Below are 23,281 nucleotides of genomic sequence, written 5' to 3'. Positions count from 1 at the left end.
ACTGCCAAAATTGCTGTTGTATGTCAGTACAGTCTTGTGATATTATACTTTATGACGAATTCTGGTTCCAATTGCCACTGCAAGCTAAGGACTACCTGTAGGCAAGGGAAATATAATTTCTCATATTCTGATATTAAAACATGCTATAGAATTTTTCCTAGAAATTAATTTACACATTTATTTGCTAGGTATCCACTGAGATACCAAGCAATACAACTGCTATTGAAAATTTGGCCTAGATGAGTAGCTGTTATATTTATACTGAAGGAAAACAAACAAACAAATGAAAGGCTCTTTCAAATTGCTATTGATTCCCAGTGATTATATAGATGTTCCTGGCAAAAATGCAGACATGCCAGTGCCTTGAATTTTCACAGGCTGGTCTATCTAGGGATTTCCAGGTAGTCTCCCATCTAACTAGCGGTTCCAGTCTGCTCAGGATATGAATTTAGTAACTGCTAAAGAAATTGGCAAAAGATAGCATCAGACTACATAATATTCCATTCCTTCAATATTTTCAGAGAGATGGCATTGAGACTACCCTTCTGAATTGAAATGGATTGATAGCCCCGTAACATTGATATCCAAACTAATTGTTAACTGTATGTTATTCTTGGCCCAGATAGCTTTGGACTCAGATGAATATCTGAATAAATAATTCAGATCTTCCTGTTCCTCTATCAAATTTAGTACAGGTATGCATAAACATAAAAGCAGATGTGTTTATCTGTTAGCAAACATCCTTTCTCTACAGAAGATTGGAGATTAGAATCCTTCGCCTGGCAGTTATAGTTGTTAGTAGCCCAATGGAAACTTTAAATCCTGTCACAACAAAAAAGCTACTCTTTTAATTACCTCGCATTTCCATTTCCTGCTGCTCTTTTTCTTTCTTGGCTTGAATTGCCATTAGCCTCCTGCTTTTGACTGTGCTTATCATATCTTCTGCTTCTATATCCATACATTGCTCTGATTTGACTGTTTTCTCTGGTTCCCCTTTCTTCTTCCCCAAACCATTTTCCTCTTTGCCATTCTCTTTGTTCTTGGCCACCATCTCTTTCCGTTTTTGCTTTTCTGCCCTCTTCTTATCATTCTCCTCTTTCAGCATTGCCAGCCGTTCCTTCCACAATTCAGCTGACATCTGCTGCTTTGCTTCCACGTGATCCTGCACTGAATAGGTCATCAAAATCCGATGGCAAAGAGCTGTGAGGATTTGCAGTTTCTCCTCGGGGGTCAGCTCAAAGAACTCCGTTACCTCCAATTTCTCCAGGAATTCATCCTGTACTTCATTGTCTTCAAAAGCTGCCAAGTCTTTGTTCTCTTCTGCATTCTCCGAAGCTTCGCTTTCCTCCTGTATATCTGACTTGCGCAGACAAAGGCGAACTAATTCAGAAACAGAGTGTAAAGTAAGGGGAATCTCAGACAGTTTCATCCCCAGCTCCAAGTAGTCTTCTGCAATCTCATCTTGCAGCAAAGTCTGGAGAAGAATGACCAAAATTCTGTTCAAGTACAGAAAACCCCCTTTTTCAGCACAAAGAGCATCCATAAGAGAAACGGCAGTGATGGGATACTGAGCATCTGGAAGCAGCAGCCCCGAGTAACAACTCAGAAACTCCACAACCATAGCCACATCCCCAAAGAGGGTATTAGGGAGTCCTTCTGGAGTATCCACCAGCTTAAAAGTAGGCAAGTTGTTGCCTTTGATATCCTGGTCCTCATATCGCTTCTGCTTCTCTAGTCTTTCCATCATTTCCTTTTCCCGACGCTCTTTGGCTTTCTCCTTCAACTTCTCTTTCAGCTTCTCACGTTTCTTCTTCATGTATTCTTTGCGCTGATCCTCTGTCATGGAAGCCCAGTTTTTCCGGTGTTCTAGTAGTTCATAACGCTTTTGCACTATGCCTCGCAGCTCCTCAGGAAGACGAGCACGATCCTCACTGGACAGCAGCCGAGCAGTTTTAGAAATTATGCAGGAAAGGGCACTCTTCTTGTCCTCACGGTCTTTGTTCTCTCTATAATAAGCAATGAGGTGAAGTGCAGCAGGTGGAAGATGTTTCGGAGGTTTATTGGAAGACCTGGGACTTCCAGCTGAACTTCTTGGTGCTCTTGGGACTTTAGAAGTACCTTTTGTCATGTCTAGAAGTGTCATCTGTTTCATTTTCATCTTGGAATCTTTTTTGGGAGATCTAGATTTTCCAGATTTCTGCCCATTCAGCACCTTTTTATTTTTCTGTTTGGGATCCAATGATTTCCCAAGCTTCTTCTTATTGAAAGTGCCAAGTTTTCCAGGCGCCATAATATTCATCATCTCCTCCAGTTCTTCTGTAGACAATTTGGGGGTTTTGAAGTTCTTAAATTTTAGCGGGCAGTCCACAATTGACTTATTTAAATGCACACTGCACCAAAGTGAAGGATTCAGTCCCTGTCCTGTGGAAGAACTATCTGATTTGGGCTTCTTAGGTTTCCTATCAGGTGATGAAGTACTCTTCCTCTTGGTTGAAGGATTGAGAGTCAAATACTGGAATCAAAGTAATGTAAAATGTAAATTATCTGCATTTAAAATGTAACATGGATTTTGCTAGCATTAGGGAAAATCTACCCCAAATGTGCATACGCCAAATACAAAATAAACAGAGAGCTCTTAACTAACTATGCCATTTAACTTCTCTATAAACATTCAATAGCAAAGAAATCTAGCAGTGCTCCAATTGTTTCAGATTTAAGGCCTTGAAATGTTTTATCAAAAGTCCTTTGAAATGTTCGTACATCCTAGTCTCTATTCTTACAAAAAATTAAATATGAATGTTAAATGACATTTTCAGAAATTTCTACAATCTAAAGCTACCCAACAATGCTGCTGTCTTTGATAAAATATTGAGAAGGCCAAATATCAAATCCAGCTTCCCAAGAGCCAAACAGAAATAACAACTGAGGACTAAGCATGTTTATTAGCTGTAAAGTATTTGATGTCAGTTGGGGGGGAAAGCTCCCAAAGATGACTAGAATGAATGGAAGGACCCTTTTTGATCTTCCTGAAGGAGTTGGGCCTCCCACTTATTTTTAACATTAAAAGAGAACAGTCCATTCTGCAGCAAAACATCCAAGCAGTAGCTGCTCAAGACTTGTGGGATGCTACAAAATTCAGACAGAATTTGCTGTTGAATCAGAACATCATTAAGGGGGCATCTCTATAGAAAGAAGAAAATCAAGATTTCTGAATGATGAACGATTTCTCTCTTGCAAGAATATACAAGAACCTCAAACATGGAGCTCATTAGATATAATATACTCAGGCTCCCTAACTTCCTGCCTTAAAACTTTTACTTCAAAATTATGTGGGGAATATACATATTTCAAAATATTACATCAGGTACCAGCAATATTTTTAATTCTTAGAACTCATCAAGACTTCATATTCTTAAAAAGAAAAAAGGGTAACTGTTGCCTACTACATACGTTATTCTGAAACATATCCTAACATTCAACATGAAGTCAAGGATGGAAGGAATTTCTGTGAGCTAAAGGTGATGGATGGCAATAAATGTGAATGGTGCTTGCTGTTCCTTTAGTTTTTTTTTCCTTTCCCCTGCTTTGGTTTGTGGTTCAGAAAACTGGGATATTTAGTAATGGTTTGAAGATTAAAATCAATGTCAGAGAGATGTGAATTTTCAAAATATAAGCTCAACACAATAACTGAAGCTTTGCTTTCCACCTGTATGTTGAATTTAAGCTTTCTTGAACAAAATTAACTTTGTTTTCTCTATGTTTCATTGTTGGATATACAGGTAGTCCTCGACTTACAACCATTCATTTAATGACTGTTCAAAGTTACAACAGTGATGAAAAAAGTGACTTGCAACCAGTCCTACACTTACAACTGTCAGGCATTTGGCAACCAACTTGTACTTACAACAGCTGCAGCATTCTAGAGTCACGTGATCACTATTTGCAACTTTCCCAGGAAGCCTCCAACAAACACAAAGTGAATGAGGGAGGCCAGATTCATTTAATGATCCCAGTAAAAAGGTCATAAATTTATTTAATGATTGCATTGCTTAGCAATGGAAATTCTGCCCCAATTGAGATTGTTGAGGACTGCTGTATCTGTATAGGAGTCATTAGACAATGGACAAGTGCCCAACCCCGCATCCTAACAAATTCTGGCATAACACAGATCTAAGAATAAATATCCATGTGAAAATGACTCCTATTTTTTATCATCACACAACTCAGATAGATCTTGCCTTATTTCTCACTTTATGTGGGTCAAGCAAGAAGTCACTGAACTTGCTGGGAAGGGAATACTTCTTCACCAACTCATCTTCAACTACCCAGGGAGCATTCTCTCCTGTTCCAGCGCGAAGTGCATTATGACGAATGAAATATCGCAGAATCTCTTTGTTTGGTGGCCGTTCTGTTCGAATCAAGCTGTCTGCTGGCACATTGTTGATGATCTTGAAAGATAAAAATAAGTGTTTCAGACAGGGTTTTTAACTGATAGTACAGAAACAATAAATTAGTAGTAGTTTACAGCAGACCTCAATAAGTCACTGAAAATTTATATGCATATAGGTATACTAACTATGTGGATGTGTGTGTGTACGCACTCACACACACACACACACAACGGTATATTTAATTATATTTAAACTATATTTAAATATAGTTTAGGACAGTTATGTTAACTGCTTCTTAAAATGTAAAGACAGGATTGGCTAACCAGCAAACCTAACAATCTACTCACCTTGTCTTCATTCTGCAACTTCACATCATATTTGTGTGGTAAGAATTTTGGAGGAACCCATTTCCTTTCTTCTTTTTTCAGAGACGTGGGAAGCTTTCGAGGAGATCTGCGTGCCCGGTCACCTGCCCAATAAGAAAGCAAAAACATTAGTTCTGTGCTTTAATAGCTTTATATGTGTGCCTGCACTACTGTGTTTCAGAAAACACTTTCACTAATGCTGCTGTAAATGTAAAGATTATTAATATGTTAGATCAGGAGACCCCGATCTCTGGGCTGTGCCCACTAGTGGGCCATGATCAGTTTGCAACCGGGCTGCTGAAATGGCGGGCAAGCACACCCACATCCTCACTTGCATGACCAGAGGGCGAGCACACACGCCCACACTCCATTTACGTGAGTGGCAGGTACGCATGCACGCTGCTCGTGCAAATGGAACTGAGCGCGCTTTCCAGCCGCCCGCACAAAACCATCTCTCCCACAGCCCCTGGTCCACAAAGCCAGAAAGGTTGGAGAACTCTGCATTACATCATTAAACTGTGGTGTGAAAGTGTATCCTGTGTATGCTCTTGAGTGATACTGACACTGAGCTTTGAGATACTGTATGTTTAAAAGTCTTTTCAATGGGACAAACATTTCAAATCTTATTTTACTGACACACAGGCAGCTCAAAAATGTTCAGACAACATGGTGGATAGAAAATTGCCTTTTATGTTCAGAATTCAAACCAAGCACTTTTTCTGTTTCATGCATAATTCTAAACAGATAAAGTTACAGCTTATCATAAACACACATGATCATAAAAAGTACATGCTTAATAGCAAGTAGTAACATATATAATGCTGCTGGATCAGCACACCTTAAATTTATTTATTTATCAGAGTTTTACCCTGCTATTACTTTATAAGTAACTCAAGGCAGCAAACATATATATTTTGACAACAGTGATTCTCTCCAGATCAAGACTGCTTTTAGCAGTCATCTATTGGCCATAGATGTAATTTTGCATTTTACTCCTAAATAAGAAGTAAATCTGGTTCCTTTCACTTCAGTCCATGGCTTACTTACTTAGACTCTCTCTTCTGCCATCATCTTCTTTCAATGCTGGCTCCTTTTGATTTTCCTGTACAACCTGGCTGGTATTCTCTTTGTCACTGGATGGGGAGTCACAGGCTGCATCTGTTTTCTTCTCAGTAGCCTCCTCTTCTGCTACTTTCTCCAATGGATGTATTTTTACCACCTTGACACGTAGTGCTTTCTCTTTTCCAACCTGAAAAAAAAAAAAACAAATTAGAACGAGGCAGAAAATTTCCCACATTTAGTAATAATTTGTGAAATGATTACTGAGAGGTGGGAGTGTCATGTCTGAAGGTAGATTATCTTTAGCAACACCAAGCTTGCTGCTTAAGACACAGCTGCACTTTGGGACTTATAGACCTTAGGTGATGTGATTGGTTATATAAGAGAAACCCTTTGAACGATCTCTAATCCTTAAGTATTTGATTTTCAATGTATTCAGTTTCATCTAAGTTATATTCATAGATTTCATAGAAATCCTGGGTAAGCAATACACAAAACAGTGCACCAGATCGTGTCTCCACACTGAGTCAGTGTTAACCATCTTTACTGGGGGGAAATGAATTTCTAGGAGAGTCCAATGAAAATCAGATATCAATCTGATGGGTTTTCAATAGTCACCAATGCAGCCTGTCTATAATGATACAGGTTTATGAAGTAAAACATCTCTTCTTCATTATGTGTCTCCTAAAATGATTGTGAAGCTGGAAAAAGCTATAAAACCAATGCCTAATCATAACTCTTCCTGAAAAATGATAAAAATAACCACAAATTTTTAAGAGGATTAAACTTTTGTAATCTTAAGGCATCCATTTTAATCCTTAAATGCACTGCCTGTTAAATGTGCCAAAATGTTTGCCTCAGGATTCTAAGAGACTCTAAAGGCCACAAAAGGATGCTTAGAGTTCTAGGGCAAGATTGGTCACAGGTTCATCTAATGTTTATCCCATCAGGAATTCACCATACCCTCCATTTTTTTTTTTTACAAAAAGAAGACCGTCATGTCTAAAATGGAAATCAGCTATCTTAGGGATAGAGCAACTATCACATTTCTGATGTAGCATCATTTCCACAACTGTTTCTGAGAGATGAATTTTACTGGGTCCTTACCTCAAAATCGCACTCTTCATCAACAGCAAATTTTGTCATAATCTCCAGCCAGGAAGTGTCCACTAGTTTTTCTAAAGAGATTGTATTATGGTGAACCATTTCCAGAACAAGTTTTTCATACCAGACAGGAAATTCCTCTTTCAAACTGAAAAGATAAAAAGAAAACGATATAGCATAATTATGACAAAATAGCAACTTAAAGAATCAACTTCAACCAGAGAAATTGCAACATTCAAGAGACAATTCACAGAAACTGCTACTATGACTTGCCTACCAATACGATTGTAACAATAGTCTTACCTTAATCCCCCTTTAGTTTTAAGCAAGCATGACCCTCTGCACTGACTATGTAAGGATAGAACATTGCAGACTGTTGGAAAATTGGGAAGATATTTCTGCACATTGGCAAAATGATAGACAGATGAAAATTGTGTAACAAAATATGTTTACCATCAAGGAGAGCCAATTTGATCTAGTGGTTAAGGTACTAGATTAGAAACCAAGAACATTGTAAATTCTAGTTAGACATGAAATCAATTGAGTCACTTTAGGTCAGTCACTTTCTCTCAGTGCAATCATCTCACAAGATTTATGGGGAAATAGGAGGAAGAAGTATAAGATATCTTCACCACTTTGAATTCCTTCTGTATTGAATTTCTGGTCTGTCTTTACAACTGCAAATATGTGAAATTACAGATAATAAGGCCATCCCGTATTTAATTTTTCTCTACATAATTTTTGAGGAGGGCAACATTCCTACTACATACCAGCAATATGATTTATATTCAACATGTCATCAAAGCACACTAATAATTTTTGCCTGATTCTCAATGGAAAAATGCCTTAAGCAAATATACAACTGTAGTATACTAAAAATGCTCCGGTTAGCATGAATGCAGAAAGTTTTTGGATTTTATACATATAATGGATTATACTCTGTATTTTTATGCAGCACATCTATATTTGTTTTCAATTATGCTATTTAATTAGACCAGAGGTTGTTTTTTTTTGAGAAAGGCCAGTGAGAACTGCAATATACAAAGTGTATGAGGAAAAAAAATATCAGAGAGTCAGGCAATACCTAATCAGAAATATTTTCTTTAGAGTTTAGATATCCTTGCTTATGTGGCTGAAGAAAAGCTTTCTCTTTTCTTGAGACATGACTCATTCCAAGTATTTCCACAGGAAGATCACTATTTGTCAAAATCAAACACCCACCCACCCCAAATTCTTTAGGTTCTGTTTCTAAAAGCAAAAGCATTTGTACTGCTACTTACAGCTCAGCAACTTCCTGTTCCTCTTCCCAGGCCTCTTTGTGTGTCAGCTGACTACTCCCGGTACTTTTGCAGGTCCATATTCGTTGATTATATTTCTCTAGCCGTGCTTCATACTCTCTGAAGGAGCAACAGCTCAGGAAAACAAGGTGCACTTAGTTTTTAAAGTATTAGGATTAAATCAGCATTTTTTGTCACTTACACATAGTGACACATTTGACACATTGTGATAAACAGTTACTAAATCAAGGTTTTATCATTATTAATATTTTAACATCTGAATAATATAACTATAATCCTTGGATTGGATGTCATGCAATTTTCCCCTTAGTACTATTTTTTGTTTCATAATGTAAAAGGGGCTGCACGTATAGTATAGTTCATCTTATTCATATTCAGGTTTATGAAGGCAGGATTTCATTGTCATGAGAAAACAGTCTCAGTAGCATAAATTGTGTATTTTAATATGTATTTACTTACTGATATTTTCTAATACATTTTAAAACTCAGTTTATATAACAATAAATACTACCCCAAATCAGATATCATAGTCAAACAATCTTTTAAATTCCATTTTCAGAAAATGGAACCACATTATCAGTGGCAAACTGCTACTCTTTGTTCAGTAGTAGCATAATGATATGACAGAGGAGAGCAATTTTTGCCTCATCTCCTCCCTGCATTACAGAAAAGTTTAAAGTTGCCTAGCTAAAGTACACTTACCCATTGGCAATATGATTTGGGAACACTAAATAATATATAATTGAGAATGTATTGGTTTAGTCATTGGGCTAAAAACTGGAGGACTATGTCTAGTTCCAACCTTAGGTACAAAGCCAATTGGGTGATCTTGGGCCAGTCACTCTCTTTCAGCCTCAGGAAGCAGGCAATAGCAAACCACTTCCCAAATCTTGCCAAGAGAACTATAGGGGCTAATCCAAGCAATTCCCAGGAATCAACATTGATATGCAGAAGAAAAGGGGAGAAATATGCAGCCAGTTAGCAGGTTGCTTCACATCCAGTTCACACCACAGAATGTTGTCTTTTAATTATTTATTTTCTTCATAGATTTTAATGTATTTGGTCATTTAAATCATAAAGGCATTTAAATAGTTGTTGACCATTGAACAAAACTGAAACCATATTTTAATAGATATTTCCAACTATATTTTAAAATTAAACAGTAGAAGCCATAGCAATTCCAACTTGGCCATCACAAAAAACTATTATCTTAAATTTGAAAATGGAAAATCTTAATACACAATACATAATCTCTTTCTAAAAATTATCTATGGTATACAGGTATCAAATCAACATCACACGCATCACTCTTCTGTCTCATATCCTTCAACCATGTTATGCACCTTCCAAAAATGCCTGGTGATCAGAAATGAGCCAAGGCTGTTCTGACAGATGGGGTAGAGGGAGAAAAGGTTTTGTTAAGAGGAAGAGGCTCTCTTGGGTACAAAACAAAGAAGAAACGCTGAAGGGAAAAACAAAGCATTGCCCTTTAAGGATGCTAAATGTAATTGCTTAGGCCTACACAAAAACTAGCTCCTTGAGGTTTTTAAAAGATAAAATATAAATTTATTTGCAAAGAAATACCAGCAGTCTATCCTGAAAATAAAGCAGTCTCAGATAAATTATGTAAGGAAAGAAACTGGTATCCACTAGACCTAATAAAAGATATTTCAAATGCAGCCCACCTCCCTGATTATGTCACTTGCTTACAGACCATGAACATCTTCAGTCTACCACATACAAAATGAGGTAAATACCAAAAGTACTAACATCCCGAATCACAGAATATTAAACACAATATTAAAATGCTTGCTAATCAATTTTTATTCCAGAAAAGTTGCTATATGGTGTGTAAACTGTCTAACCAGTAAGTCTTAGATATTCAGGGTAAATCTATTTTAAAACAGCCATTGCAAAAAGCCTGTTAGAAATGGGAAAACTATGCAATAAAAGCTGTACTTATTCATCAGACAAATCAAGATTCTGTAAACAAACACTATAAACAAACTTTTTACAAACTTTGTAAACTGCACTATGTAAAGCCCAGCTCTTGGCTTCCTCATTCTCCTTCAGCCAGGTTCTTGAATACATACAGGGTTGAAAAATATGTTGGAACATCAACAAGACAGGTCTTCCTTAGGCATCAGAAAATATGGCAAGATTATACTGACAGCTGAAGTGGCCATATATAACAACTGCTTATGAAACATACTATAGTATCACTTCATTTAATTATAAACAAACTTCCATTTAATCTTTAAATCACATGCTACAGTGAACACGGAATATGAAAGCAGTATTAACCTTCCCTTATCATCCAGAACTCCAAAACTATAGATATGCAAACCTTTGGATATTGGATGCAAGAGGGGCTATTTTATCATCCGGATAAAGTTGCTGTGTAGAGCCATCAAAGACAGGGACATCAATGCCTGCTGTGATGGTAAGTTAATTTATGCATGTAACTCATACAAAATATTAACAAGCACTATAGTCATTCTTGAAGTGTCTTTCAATCAAACAAATTCTAGGTTTTAATTATGGATAGTTTTCTGGTAAGCCCTCAAGTAAGACAAGTTAGAAATACAGGAAGTCCTTGACTTATGACCATAATTGAGCCCAAAATTTCTGTTAAGTTAGACATTTGTTAAGTGAGTTTCGCCCAATTTTATGACCTTTCTTGCCTCATTTAAGTGAATCACTGCAATTGATAAATTAGCAACCTGGTTGTTAAGTGAATCTGGCTTCCCCATTGACTTTGCTTGTCGGAAGGTAGCAAAAAGCGATCATGTGACCAGCAATGGTCATAAATATGAACCAGTTGCCAAGCATCTGAATTCTGATCCCATGATCATGGAGATGCTGCAATAGTCATAAGCGTGAAAAGTGGTCATAAGTCACTTTTTCCAGTGCCATTGTAACTTTGAACGGTCACTAAACAAACTGTTGTAAGTCGAGGGCTACCTGTATACATAGTAAAAGTTTCTGTCCTATTTGAGCCAGTCGATCAATTTAGTGTTAAGCACACTAGAAAGTCATAAGAGGCGCCATGGTACTGAACCTTCGCTGACTTGATCCTTTTACTCCTATGATTCAGAGACAGATCCTGTGCAGTGGAACATTCTACTTTTAGCAGCCATTAAGAGGCATCTACAAAACAGTCTTGCCCTGCTGAGGACCAAGACGCCTCCCTAATTGTTTGCTACCGGGCCAGCCCAATGCCTCAAGCTTTACCAGAAAGTGAAAATCTTCCCTCTGCCTTCGAAGTTAACAGCTTCCCAACAGGCAAGCATCCAGTCCAAACTTACGCAGCTAATGAGAATAACTTAGCACCTTTTCAGACCAAAAAAAAAAAAATTTCCCCTCCCCCTCCTTCTTCCCAATCCGACAGTTACTGACATCCACAGATAACTCCTCTGCCGGCCCCGCTGCACTCTCTGCATAGAGAGCGAAGTCGTCTTGCCCTGCTCCATCTTGCGTCCGAGAAGAAAAAAGATGCCGAGGGGGAGGGGGAGGGGAAAATAACGAGAAAAAGGGAACAAAGAGACCGGGGAGTCAAGAAAACAAACGAAGGCCTTCGGCCGTCCGACGTTTCCGATCCGAACTTCAGTCGGCGGGACAAGAGAAGAAAAGAGAGCAACTCCTGCGCTGCCTCCCAACCCACCCCCCCTCACACGGCGCCGTGACTGAAAAACAAAAGTCCCCCCTCCCTCCCCTCCGCCGCGCGCGCATAGTTCTCGCCACCGTCCAAATCGGATACTCGCTGGAGCGGAAGGCCTCCTGCGTGTGGGCAATGACGAAGCGCTCCCCGGCGGCTCCCCGGCGGCAGCGGCTTCGCCAGAGGAAAAGGCTTGCGGCCCAGCAGCGGCGCCATCACCTAAGACGAGGAAAAAGTCGGTCCACAGGAGCAGCGCTGGAAAAATGGCGGGAGAATCCCCTCCTTGCTTGCTCGCAGGAGCGCGGGAGGGCGAAGCCGGCAAGCCCCTCAGCCTCTTTCGCTCGCCCCCTCCCTTCTTCACGCTCTCTGTGCGCGCGCAAATCAACTCCCCCCCACACACCTCCGATATATGTATGTTTCTTTTTTAACGCTGCCCACTTTTTTTCGGTCCCCGTCTCTTCCCGCGTGCTGTGATTGGTTGATTGTTGAACATCGCACAACTTTATTGGCTAGCGAGGGCGGCGCTCAAACAAGCGATTTTTTTTTTAAAGGTTAGGTTGCGCCGCGCTCGCGGGTAAGAAAATAGAAAGGTCGCGTTATGTAAGCGCAAGAAAGGAGCGCGGCCGTCCCGCCGCCATTTTTGGTCGCCGTTATTATGTCCCGCCTTCCTCGGCCAATAGGGGCTTATCGCTTCGTCCGGGAATTAGCGAGAGGGAGGGGGAGGGGGAAGCCCTCTCCGAAGGCTTTTGTCTGGACGACTGAAACGCTGCCTCGCCTTAAAGGAGCAGCGCCTTTAGATTCCCGAGGAATCATGGGGAATGCATCGGATTACTGTATTGTTTTCCGCACTCTGGAAGGGGTGTATTCTTCGATGCAAACTCAGTTTGGCTTTTTTTTTCATTGGTTGAAGCCCAGATCCCAAATGTTAATTAAAACAAACAGTATTTTTCAGAATCTGAACCCAGAACCTCGTCGTGGTCAGCCATTCAGTCGTGTCCCACCCTCGGTCACTCTGGATCAGCACTCTCCATATTCAGATCCGCCATGGCCATCCCGATATCATCCTTTATTGCGTCCAGCTCCTTCTCCTTTTTCCTCTGATCATTCCCAGCACGAACTGGAGTAGGTCCCTTTTTCCAGGCCAGAGTCGTGCTGGCCAGCGTAATAGGCTTATATCGTTCACCCCCATCACCGCTATGGTGAGGTTCTGTTGGCTTTGGGGTGTTGGAAGTTAAAACCCACCCCTCTCCTAGGAAAATGAAATATTTTTGGATATACTAAAAAGACAGAATATTTCCCCTAAAAAGAAAAGTAGAAACTCAGAGGCAGAAACTCAGCCTCTGACCTTTGCTAACGGACCATTACTCTGGCCTGGGTCAGTCTATTTTACATAACAAAGATCTACTACAGGTAGAGCTATCATAGGAATTGCCCAAAGCCCTTTCATTACATCATCATCCAGCAACCAGTTCTGGAGGTGTGTCCTAATTTGTGGATGTGGCTTGGTGGTCATGTGACTGGCTGGGCATGGCATGTATGTAAATATTATAAATATTTATATAAATATTGATTTTTTCCAATAAAAAAGAGCAACTTTTACCCAAAATCAGGCAAAGCAGGCAGGCAGATTGAGTTAGTCATAGAATCACAGATTCATTCAGAAATCTATCTGCCATTGGCTAGCTCAGTCTGTTACATAAAATTTGCTGGCAAGCAAACTCACAAAATTAACTCACAACACACCATGTATGTAAATAATGAATTTGTTATTTTAAAAAAGAGCAACTTTTACCCAAAATCAGGCAAAGCAGGCAGGCAGATTGAGTTGCTCACAGAATTATTCAATGATCTATCTGCCATGGGCTAACTCAATCTCTCAAATTTGCTTGCTGTGAGTCTGCACAGCCGAAGATCTAAATCCAACCATTTCCTGCTTCCTAGCTAATCTAAATCTCCCGGCACAGCAGAACAGATGATGATCGGAAAAAGGAAAAATAGCAATTTAGCAGGCAAGTTTGCTGGGCAAGGAGTGAGTGGACGGGGAGGGTTCCCGCAGGCCATGTGTGCGGTGCAGCTTTTGTGTTTCTGCACAGCCTGGATTAATGGCTTTGGGGGGGTGTGCTCTGGGGATGAGATTTCTCTGCGGCCCACCAAAACTTTCTCATGGCCCACCAGTGGGCTGCGGCCCACCAGTTGCCAACCACTGGTCTAGAAGGCATCCAAGATCCCTTCTACTTTTGTTACTGGTATTCTTTTATTTTTCCTCCCTACATTTTAGCCTAATGTTATTTGTAAAAATACAAAGTAATGGGTAGCTACATTACAGTACAATAATGAATGTTAATATGGAGCTGTGCCTTTTGCCAACATTTGTGGCATCCACCAGCAAACCTGTCTTATCTTTTATGCCATACTTTTATATTTAAACTCCAAGAATTCCCCAGTCAACCATACTGACTGGGGAATTCTGGGAGTTGAAGTCCATACATCTTAAAAGTTGCCAAGTGTGGGAAGAAATATCCATCTGGTTCAGTTCCAAGCTGGGAGAAAGGCACTGGAACAAAATGGAGGCTGGAGGCTGATTGGAAAGAGTGTCCATTTGAGAGGTGGTATTCAGCAGGTTCCGACCAGTTCTGGAGAACTGGTAGCAGAAATTTTGAGTAGTTCGGAGAAGTGGCAAATACCACCTCTGACTGGAGATTTTACAGTATCCTTCCCCTGCCACGCCCACCAAGCCACGCCTGCAGAACCAGTAGTAAAAAAAATTGAATCCCACCACTGGTCCATTTATTGATGAAACAGAACCACCAAGCACATGGTTCTGGGTAGCTGACCACATGGAATTGATTGAGGGATTTTATACCTTCTTTTGGGCTTTGAACTTGAGCTTCTTGTTCCTGTGCAAGAACATGTATTCATGTATTCTATTGGCTGTTGTCAGACTCCCATGGGGCTGGCTATGCAGGGGTCATAGCTGGCCCTTTAGGTTGTCTGAGAAGTTTGGTTGAAGTTTCTGAGGGTGATGCAATGTCCTTAGGAGATTGTGCAATGTGGTGAGCTCTGTGTTTTAGTAGTCTTCAAAAGAAAGCAATACAGTCCGAACTTAATGAGCAGATAGAGGTGAAATAAAAAACCAAACAAATTACAATGAAATTTCCATAACGGACCAAGATAAGTAATGATCAAATTCAAGGAGATAACAAGGCACAGTCTGTTGGAAAGATGCCAACCAAGATAACTTCAGCCCAAAATAAAACATGCTTTGCTTCTGGCAATGCTGTCTTTTAACCGTCTCTCTTATATATTGCTGCCACCCAGCTGCCACCAACGAAGGGGATCATGGCCGCTTCCTCTCTCCTAAGCCAAGTTGTTTCCTTCTCTGTTCCTCTCTGCGTGTCCTAGAATGCAGAGGGGATGGGCCTGGTTCTTCCTCTGACTGCCCAGCCGGCCTCTGCCCTTCCCCAGCTTCCACCACAACCTCTGGAGCCACACCTCCACTCTCTGTCGGCTGTTCTTTCTCAGAGTCCAACTCTACCAAGGGCATGACAGCAACCATCATAAATGTGAGTCAGTTGTCAAGCATCTAACTGTAAATCACATGGCCTTGGGGATGCTACAACGGTCGTAAATGGCCATAAGTCACTTTTTTTCAATGATGTTGTAACTTTGAATGGTCACTGAATGGACTACTATAAATCGAGGACTACCTATTCCAGGCACTTCATCAAAACAATTATTTTTAACTTTCTTTGGCAAGGAATTAGCAATACCAATGTGCTAACCACTAGATGGCAGCAAAAGGCAGGGGTCTGCTCTGTTGAGGCTGGCTGAATTACCAGAGAAGATTCTCACCTCATCCCACCACCAGGGCTAAAAATCTTGGTTTTTAATTTTTAATTTTGCTATTCAATTTTCAAATTTTAAGTGTTTTTTAGCACTTTTAAACTTTTTATTGTATTGTAAGTCACCCACACACTCTGTTAAGCATTGTTAGGGATTCGAACTACCGACCTTTCTGATCAACAAGCTCAGCATCTTAGCCACTGAACCACTGCATTCCTCAAACACTGGTGTGTATAGATATGGGTTTTTTCTGCTGGTGTGTATAAACACATCTATACACACCAGCAAAAGAACATCCAATTAATGTCATTGAAGAGCCAAAGTTGAAGAAAGGCTTTTGGTGCCTGTGGTTGTATCTTGATTCAAAATGCTGTATTTGCCATTCTGTTGGTCCCTTTAAAACAGAATTGTCCTACCGGTCAATGAATACTTCAGCTTCAACCATAACAATACAAGAGCAAACAATAGATACAAACTCAAGGTTAATCGCACCAAACTTGATTGCAAGAAATACCACTTCAGCAACAGAGTGGTTTGGAATACTCTATCTGCCTCTGTGGTTTCTTCCACAAACCCCAAAAACTTTAACCTTAGACTGTCTACTATTGACCTCACCCCTTTCCTAAGAGGCCTGTAGGGGGCGTGCATAAGCGCACCAAAGTGCCTACCGTCCCTGTCCTATTGTTTCTTTTATTTTTCTTATATGTACTCATTTCTTGTATTCATAAATATGTTTATCCTTATACCTATTATCTTGTAAGCGATTGACAAATCAAATAAATAAATAAATAAATAAATAAATAGAATTCCCCAACCTTTCTGGGTTGACAACTTGGAAGGGGGGAGGGGCAGGCGTCTTTACGTGCGCATGCGGCAACGCTGGCCTGAGTGGGGGTGTATGCACATGTGCCAGCCATTCTTGCGGCCCAGTGGCCAACAGGCCACAACCCAGTAATGGGCCACGGCCCACAGGTTGGGGACCCCTGCTTTAAAATGAAGAAAATACAGTGCTGCAGAGGCTGGAGTTCTATCGTCTTTCGCACCCAAAATAATAATGCATAATACTCCCAGAGCCCACCAATCAGACAAAAGGGGGGGGGGCAGTTTCACAGCAAATCTGCTGAGAAAAACTGAGCCAACAGTTCATTGACCCGATCAGGGTTGTTCCAAGGCTCCTTCACTACACCAGATTGTGTCATGGGACATCTTGTGCTGGGATAAGAGGGCAAACATTACTTCAGCACCAGAATATCTAAAATTCACCAGGCTTCCTCAGGGGTAGACTGGTAATCAGAAGGAAATACACATACATACACAAAAATCAGATTGCTTTAAGTAGTGTTGTGTTTGACTGTGCATAAAATTCAAAGCACAATCAGTTCTTCCAAATTATTTTCAAAGTGTCCACAATCCTACCGTGTTTCTCCAACAATACGCCCCCCCCCAATAGGAAGATCCAGCATGTTTTCTAGGCATAAAATGAAATTAAGCCCCTCCCCCCAAATTTAGGCCTAGTTTGAAACATGCAAAATTGGGGGGGGGGGGAGGCGGGGGGAACTTGCCATTAGGAGTGCCCCGCGGGCAGCTATGCCTCACCATCAGTCGCTCCTAACAGCCAATCATGGTGGAGCACAGAGGGCTCCCTTACCCCTCCCTTACCCGGGTCATCAGGTGGGTGGCGTCGGCATGGATGTCCGGCAGCGTTTCAGCCGCTTCTCAGGCCTCCGTAGCTTCCACGGTTCCCACCAGTGCTGGCGCCTCTCTCGCCAGTGCTGTCTCCAACAACAGCGTCTGAGTCGCTCCCGCTTTTCCCCGTCCCCGTAACAACAGGGGAAAAAACATTTTGAGGTACCTGGGTGTGCCACGCGCTGCGTTTTGGTTTAATCCCGTGTTGGCAGGCGTGAAAGAGCGAGTTAGCGTCTCTGCTGCTGCACACCCTTGGTGCTCCAACCTCGGCTCTGTAACTTGTAAAAGTCCCAGTGCGCAGCCCGTTCCTGCATTCAAGCGCCCAGGCCGAGCTGCAGCTGTCCCTTTCGCCAGCGCCGCCAATAACAGCGGCAGCAGCAGCGGGAACCGTGGAAGCATTTCAGCCGCTTCTCGGGTGGGGGGCCACCTCCGTAACTTCCACGGTTCCCGCTGCTGCTGCCGCTGTTATTGGAGACGGCGCTGGCGAGAGGGACAGCTGCAGCTCGGCCTGGGCGCTTGAATGCAGGAACGGGCTGCGCACCGGGACTTTTGCAAATTTGCAGAGCCCGAGGCTGGAGCACCAAGGGTAGCAGCAGCAGAGACGCCGCCGGCTCTTCTCACGCCCACCCCGCCGGGATGAAACCAAAACGCAGCGCATGGCACTCCCAGGTACCTCAAAATCTTTTTTTTCCTGTTGTTATGGGGACGGGGGAAAAGCGGGAGCGACTCAGACGCTGTTGTTGGAGATGGCGCTGGTGCGTGGGGGGGGGAATTAATTCACCCCTGAAAAGACGTCCTAGCCATTTTTTCGGGGCTCAAAAAAAATAAGGCCCGGCCTTATTTTGTGAGAAACACGGTAATATATGTAATAACAATTTTTAGGAGTCTTTGGGGACTAATAGGATAACCTTCCCAGTTAAAGAGTGATATTTACACACACAGTCTGACATGCTGTTGTTTTATTTTTGCAGGACAGTTTAAAATCCAGATGAATTCAGGATCTGAAGAAAAACAAACAAAAGCATCACGTTTTCAGAAATATAACAAAAGCAGTAGCCAAAACCACACTGATGTACTTCACAATTCAGTCAGACTTCGAAGTGTGTATCATACATGGCAAAAGATTTCCCAGGTTCAAAAATTCAGTTTTCTTGCAAACACTAAGAGAATATATGCAATTGGCATGTTGTAAAAATATTTTTGTTTCCATTTTTCAATAATAACCCCAGTAATGTTATTGCAATATAATAGTCCCATATTATCCCAAAACTTCAAACACCCCTTTCCTAAGAGGTCTGTAGGGCGTGCATAAGCGCACCAACGTGCCTACCGTCCCTGTCCTATTGTTTCTCTATTCTTTTATTTTTCTTATATGTACCCATCTCATGTATTCACAACTATGTATGCACTTATACTTATTATCTTGTAAACAATTGACAAATCAAATAAATAAATAAATAAATAATAAATAAATAAATAAAAAACCAGCCATGGTTCACCTGAAGCCCTTTCATAGGCCAATAGCAGATTTGAAAAAAATAATATTTCTAATGAAGTCATTTGTTATAATTACTTCTCACACTAAGAGGAATTAGGTTATCAGAACAGTGTACTGATACAAACTTTGTTTTAAAAGAGGCAAGCTTCCACCCCGTGTATAGAAAGTGTGAACAGAAACAGAGAGAATTTTACTTTTCTAAATTGTCTATATTTGGTGTAGTTGTTTTTAAGGAACCTGTTTAGAAAGTGGGAGATTGCGAGTTCCAGTCCTGCCTTAGGCACAAAAATCAGCTGGATGACCCTGGGCCAGTCACTCTCTCAGCCCCAGGAAGGAGACAATAGCAACCCACTTCTGAAACCTTGCCAAGAAAACTGCAGGGACTAGTCAACTCAAAGGTACCCTTTTCGCCCAAATATCCAGTTTATATAAAGGAGTCTCAGCTGAAAGTAGGGTACATTACTTTCTGAAATTCTTAGACTGTAGCCTATCTAAATATTATTTTCTAATAAATATTACTAATAAGAGCTTTTAGATATTTGTTCTTTGATTTAACTGTTTTCAATGAAGACTTCAAGGAGAAGTCTGACAATGTACCTGTATTTCTCCCTCATTTAAAACTAAGACAACTGTTTTTTTAAAAATAGACTGTGTTGAACAATAGATACTAATTTTAGATTTATGGAATATGTCAAAATGTTGGTATATTGCACCATTTGAGCACTGATTAAAAATGCAAGCATGGTTTTTGTTTAGAATCCAACTTTATTTTTTCCCCAACACCTCGAATAAGTAGTGGGAAAGGGCCTTGCAGACTCTGCTTTGCAGTGGCTCCAGTCCTTCTATCCAAGATATGTCCAGAAGATGATGTAGGGGAACTATTGTTTTGACATCTAGGATATTAACCTATAATGATCCTCAGAGTTCTACCTTTGCTACCTGTGGTATCTAATATTTAACCTATTTATATTAATATAAAAGAAAAGCACTGGAGGAAATCATTAGAATCTTGTTGATGGGAGATTATCAGATGCTGATGAACCATAGCTCTAACTGCTCCTTGCTATCTAATTCCAAGGAAGCTTTAGTAGATTGTTGTCTAATCTGGATGCAGACAAACAAACAAACAAACAAATCCAAACAAACAAATCCAAACAAACAGGAAGACGACACCAGAAAGGAGCAATCTACACAGGTATATGGTAAATTGAACTGAAGGTGGAAATGTACTCCCAGAAAGACCAAAAGGTTTCATGACAACCATTACTGGATTTACAAGTAGTGTTTTTGTCAAGAAACATTTCCTTGCCAGGAACCTCTCATCTTTTTATTGGCTTTTCTTGATTCTCTTTTTCCTAATTCAATATTAACAACATGCAAAAACATTATTGGCAACAAATCTCGCTATATTCCTTTCTTCTCAAAGTCCCTCCTCTCCTATCAACAACTGGAACCTTGAGGCAATTCACTTTTCTGCATCCTTATTTAATATACATGGTCTTAAGTCTCAGAAACATTTAAAAAAAGAACAACCATTTGGGTTAATATTCTGCATATAGGAGACCCCTTACTAAACTCACAAATGTGGTGAATATATTCTCAACAACTATAATGCATGAAAAGGGTACAGTAATTTACTGTAATGATATATGAGAATGATATTGGGAGATAGAAAGAACCACAGACTAGGCAACTATTTTGCAAAAGTATCTGCATAATATCTGTATCTGAACCCCCCAGAAAAAAGAAGGGATGTGGGAAGCATTTCAAAAGGAGCCTTCTTTAGTTTTCCAGGGAGTAAAATTAGTAAAAGAGGGAAGAAATATTGACTTGCAATATTCTGTTAATGTAATAAATAATAATAATTATAATAAATATAGAACTAGTTTTCATGCTGCTTGTCAGGATTACCATACCCAAAGGGTTAACAAAGACAATCCAAATAAATGATCTGAAGCTACGCTTATAACATGTTTTTCTTGACCACAAGGTCAAAAATTATGCACGCTCACCTCAAAGGAAAGCAAGCAGACCTGCAGGGATCATTTCAGGTGGGATCATGCCTTGTTGGTAGAAGTACCATCCTGCAGCAGATGCCATGCCAACGATGCACAAAGTCCCCAAAATACCTCTGATGACGATGACAGTCCAGGAAGAACCTGCAACGGGTAGGGTACCCTTAGTGACCTCCTCCGGCAAACCTGCACAGGAATTCTCTGGTTAACTGAATTGAGCTGATGGTTTTAACTTGACAACATCTACAGAAATGGGTATAGGAGAGCGAAGTTCCAAGTGGGAGGTGGGGTAGGCTGAATGCCAAAAGATGCAAACTGACATGCTAGGAATGAAGCTGGCTTTGATGGAAACAGTGGTTCCCAGATTAGTGAGAGTCCTTATTTACAGTATTCCTTTATTTTGCCTCCCATTTCCCCAGCAAAGCTGGCTGGGGAGTTCCGGGAATTGAAGTCCACCAGGCTTAAAGTTGCCAAGGTTGGAGACCCCTGGCCTATGCTATGGCCGGGGATCACTGTGGTTGCCTGGGACCATCCCAGACCACATCATCCATACTTTGTGGCTGGCTAACCACTGAAAATTAAGCATGCTTTAAAAATAGCAACAAGGAGAATAACATGAGTTAGGTTGCTGATAGGCAATCTTAATTTAAAAGCGAGAAGACAAAAATGCAAGCTCCTCTGCCTCTTCTAGGGACACCATCATGGTTTTACTATCCTATCTCTTGAAGCACTAGGACAGTGGCCCCCAACCTTTTGGACACCAAGGACCGCTTCAGTGGAGAGAGGTTTTTCCACGGAGTGGAGGGGACATAGTTTTGTGTGCTGCCTGCATCCCATGGATGGGGCTTCCCTAGTTTGCACGGCCTGGTTTCTGGCATGCCGTGGACCGGTGCCGGTTCGGTTGGGGACCGCTGCCTTAGGAAACCAAAAATAAAAGCATGGCTATACCCCACCCACTGAGAAAACAAGGAGCCCATTCTTAGTCTAGTCTAGTCTCCCACCTCTGCTCAGGGCTTCCGAAGCACGACAGGCTGCCTTCATGATGGCCAAGTTACCCCGCGGATAACCTGGAAGGTAGACCTCTGCTTCTACCTCCACTTCTTCCAATTCCAATGGCCCTGCCTGATCCTGACTTCCTTTGGCAACCGGCTGCTTGCCCCGTTTCTGTGGCGAAGCCTTTGGGAAGATGCCCCGCAACAGTCGAAGCAGGTGGAGACGGGCTTCCTCAGCCTCCCCTTTCTTGGGTTCCATAATGATTCCCACCAAGGCGCAGGGGGATTTCTGGACGTACTTCTTCACCTGCTGCAAAACTTTCCGCAGTTCGGTCTCCTTGCCCTTTATGCAGGAGGCACGGCACAGAAAGAAGATGAGCTGGCATTGCTTGCCACCAAAGGGACAGGTGACACAAGGCTCTTTCAAAGCATCAGCAGGGTGGACTGAGTGGCAGGAGGAAGAAAATAGGTCCTTAACAAAAGAGGCCATCATCTTATGAATGTCCCTGCCTTCAATGGTCTCCCCAATGAGGAGAACCTCAGGCCTCCCCCCCACCTTCTGCACCAGGATCTGAAAATCCTGTAAGATCTTTTCCCCGGGGCCTGGGAGGCATATTGGTGCAGGCAGCTGCTCCGAGCCCTGCCTCTCCTTGGTCATGTCCTGTTTTCATGGAGTCTCTGTCCAGCTGCCCTTGACTAACCTCTAAAGACCTCAAGGCAAACCCCCTCCCCCCCCCCACATGATGTCACAATGCCCAAGCTCAGCTTGTAAACCTGGACCAGCCTGTCCCAAAGACCACCGATGGCGAAGTTAATTATTTAGCATGGGATGGAAGACAAATTGTTATGTAGCTAGTTGGACCCCAAAAGGATTCTTTCTGGATAAAGCAACACAGTTAGAACTAGCTATACTATCAAGTCTGAGATGGGCTGCAGCCAAGTCATAGAAGACCCCAAAGCCTTGCAACAAAATTCTACAGTCAGGAACCACTTTGTCAGAGGGGTGAACTTTTAGATATTGCCTAAATTGATCTCCAGAAGAAGTAAAAAAAAATGTAAAAGCAAGTGATCGGAAAAAGCAAGAGGCCCAAACCTTGGATAGTTCTATGTAAAGATGAACACATGAGGAATTAAAAATATATATAAAGACTGTCAGTATAAGAAAGCTGTAAAGCTAGAATGGGAGAGAAATCCATACATCCAATTATTTTTTTTACTCATATCAAGATTTAAATTCTACTTTTGCTCTTTTTAACGAAACAGAATCGAACTTGCTGATGAATTCTGGTGAGAGTCATCTTGCAGTTTCTTTCTGAATTTTGAAGACTCAATCACCAAAATCCAATGCGAATTGCAACACTTGACACGCTGT

At 41.2% G+C, this 23,281-nt stretch overlaps 2 protein-coding genes across 2 annotated transcripts in view; both read right to left on the bottom strand.

Annotated features, from left to right (window-relative positions):
* The window catches only part of BAZ1B (bromodomain adjacent to zinc finger domain 1B), a 32,024-nt gene extending 19,801 nt beyond the window's left edge, over window positions 1-12,223 (bottom strand). The window contains 8 exon segments of the mRNA XM_026671654.2: window positions 856-2,512; window positions 4,251-4,448; window positions 4,739-4,860; window positions 5,804-6,005; window positions 6,923-7,067; window positions 8,200-8,316; window positions 11,978-12,031; window positions 12,033-12,223. Coding sequence (XP_026527439.2) covers window positions 856-2,512; window positions 4,251-4,448; window positions 4,739-4,860; window positions 5,804-6,005; window positions 6,923-7,067; window positions 8,200-8,316; window positions 11,978-12,031; window positions 12,033-12,091 — 2,554 coding nt within the window. The 5' untranslated portion in view covers window positions 12,092-12,223.
* Window positions 12,224-18,360: 6,137 nt separating this feature from the next.
* LOC113414530 (uncharacterized protein C2orf72 homolog) lies at window positions 18,361-22,806 on the bottom strand. The gene is made up of 3 exons (XM_026671463.2): window positions 21,919-22,806; window positions 20,915-21,103; window positions 18,361-18,405 (listed from the first exon to the last, which is right to left on the bottom strand). Exons 1-2 carry the CDS (start codon window positions 22,565-22,567, stop codon window positions 20,916-20,918), a joined length of 837 nt encoding a protein of 278 aa, XP_026527248.1. The 5' UTR covers window positions 22,568-22,806; the 3' UTR covers window positions 18,361-18,405; window position 20,915.
* Between the last annotated feature and the right edge of the window lie 475 nt (window positions 22,807-23,281).

The sequence above is a fragment of the Notechis scutatus genome, chromosome 1 (assembly GCF_049901735.1).
Source record: "Notechis scutatus isolate UNSWTSFEM ecotype Mainland chromosome 1, rNotScu1.2, whole genome shotgun sequence".
Classification (NCBI taxonomy): Eukaryota; Metazoa; Chordata; class Lepidosauria; order Squamata; family Elapidae; genus Notechis; species Notechis scutatus.
The sequence above is the reverse complement of the archived record's forward strand: the minus strand, read 5'-3'. Positions and strand labels throughout refer to the sequence as shown.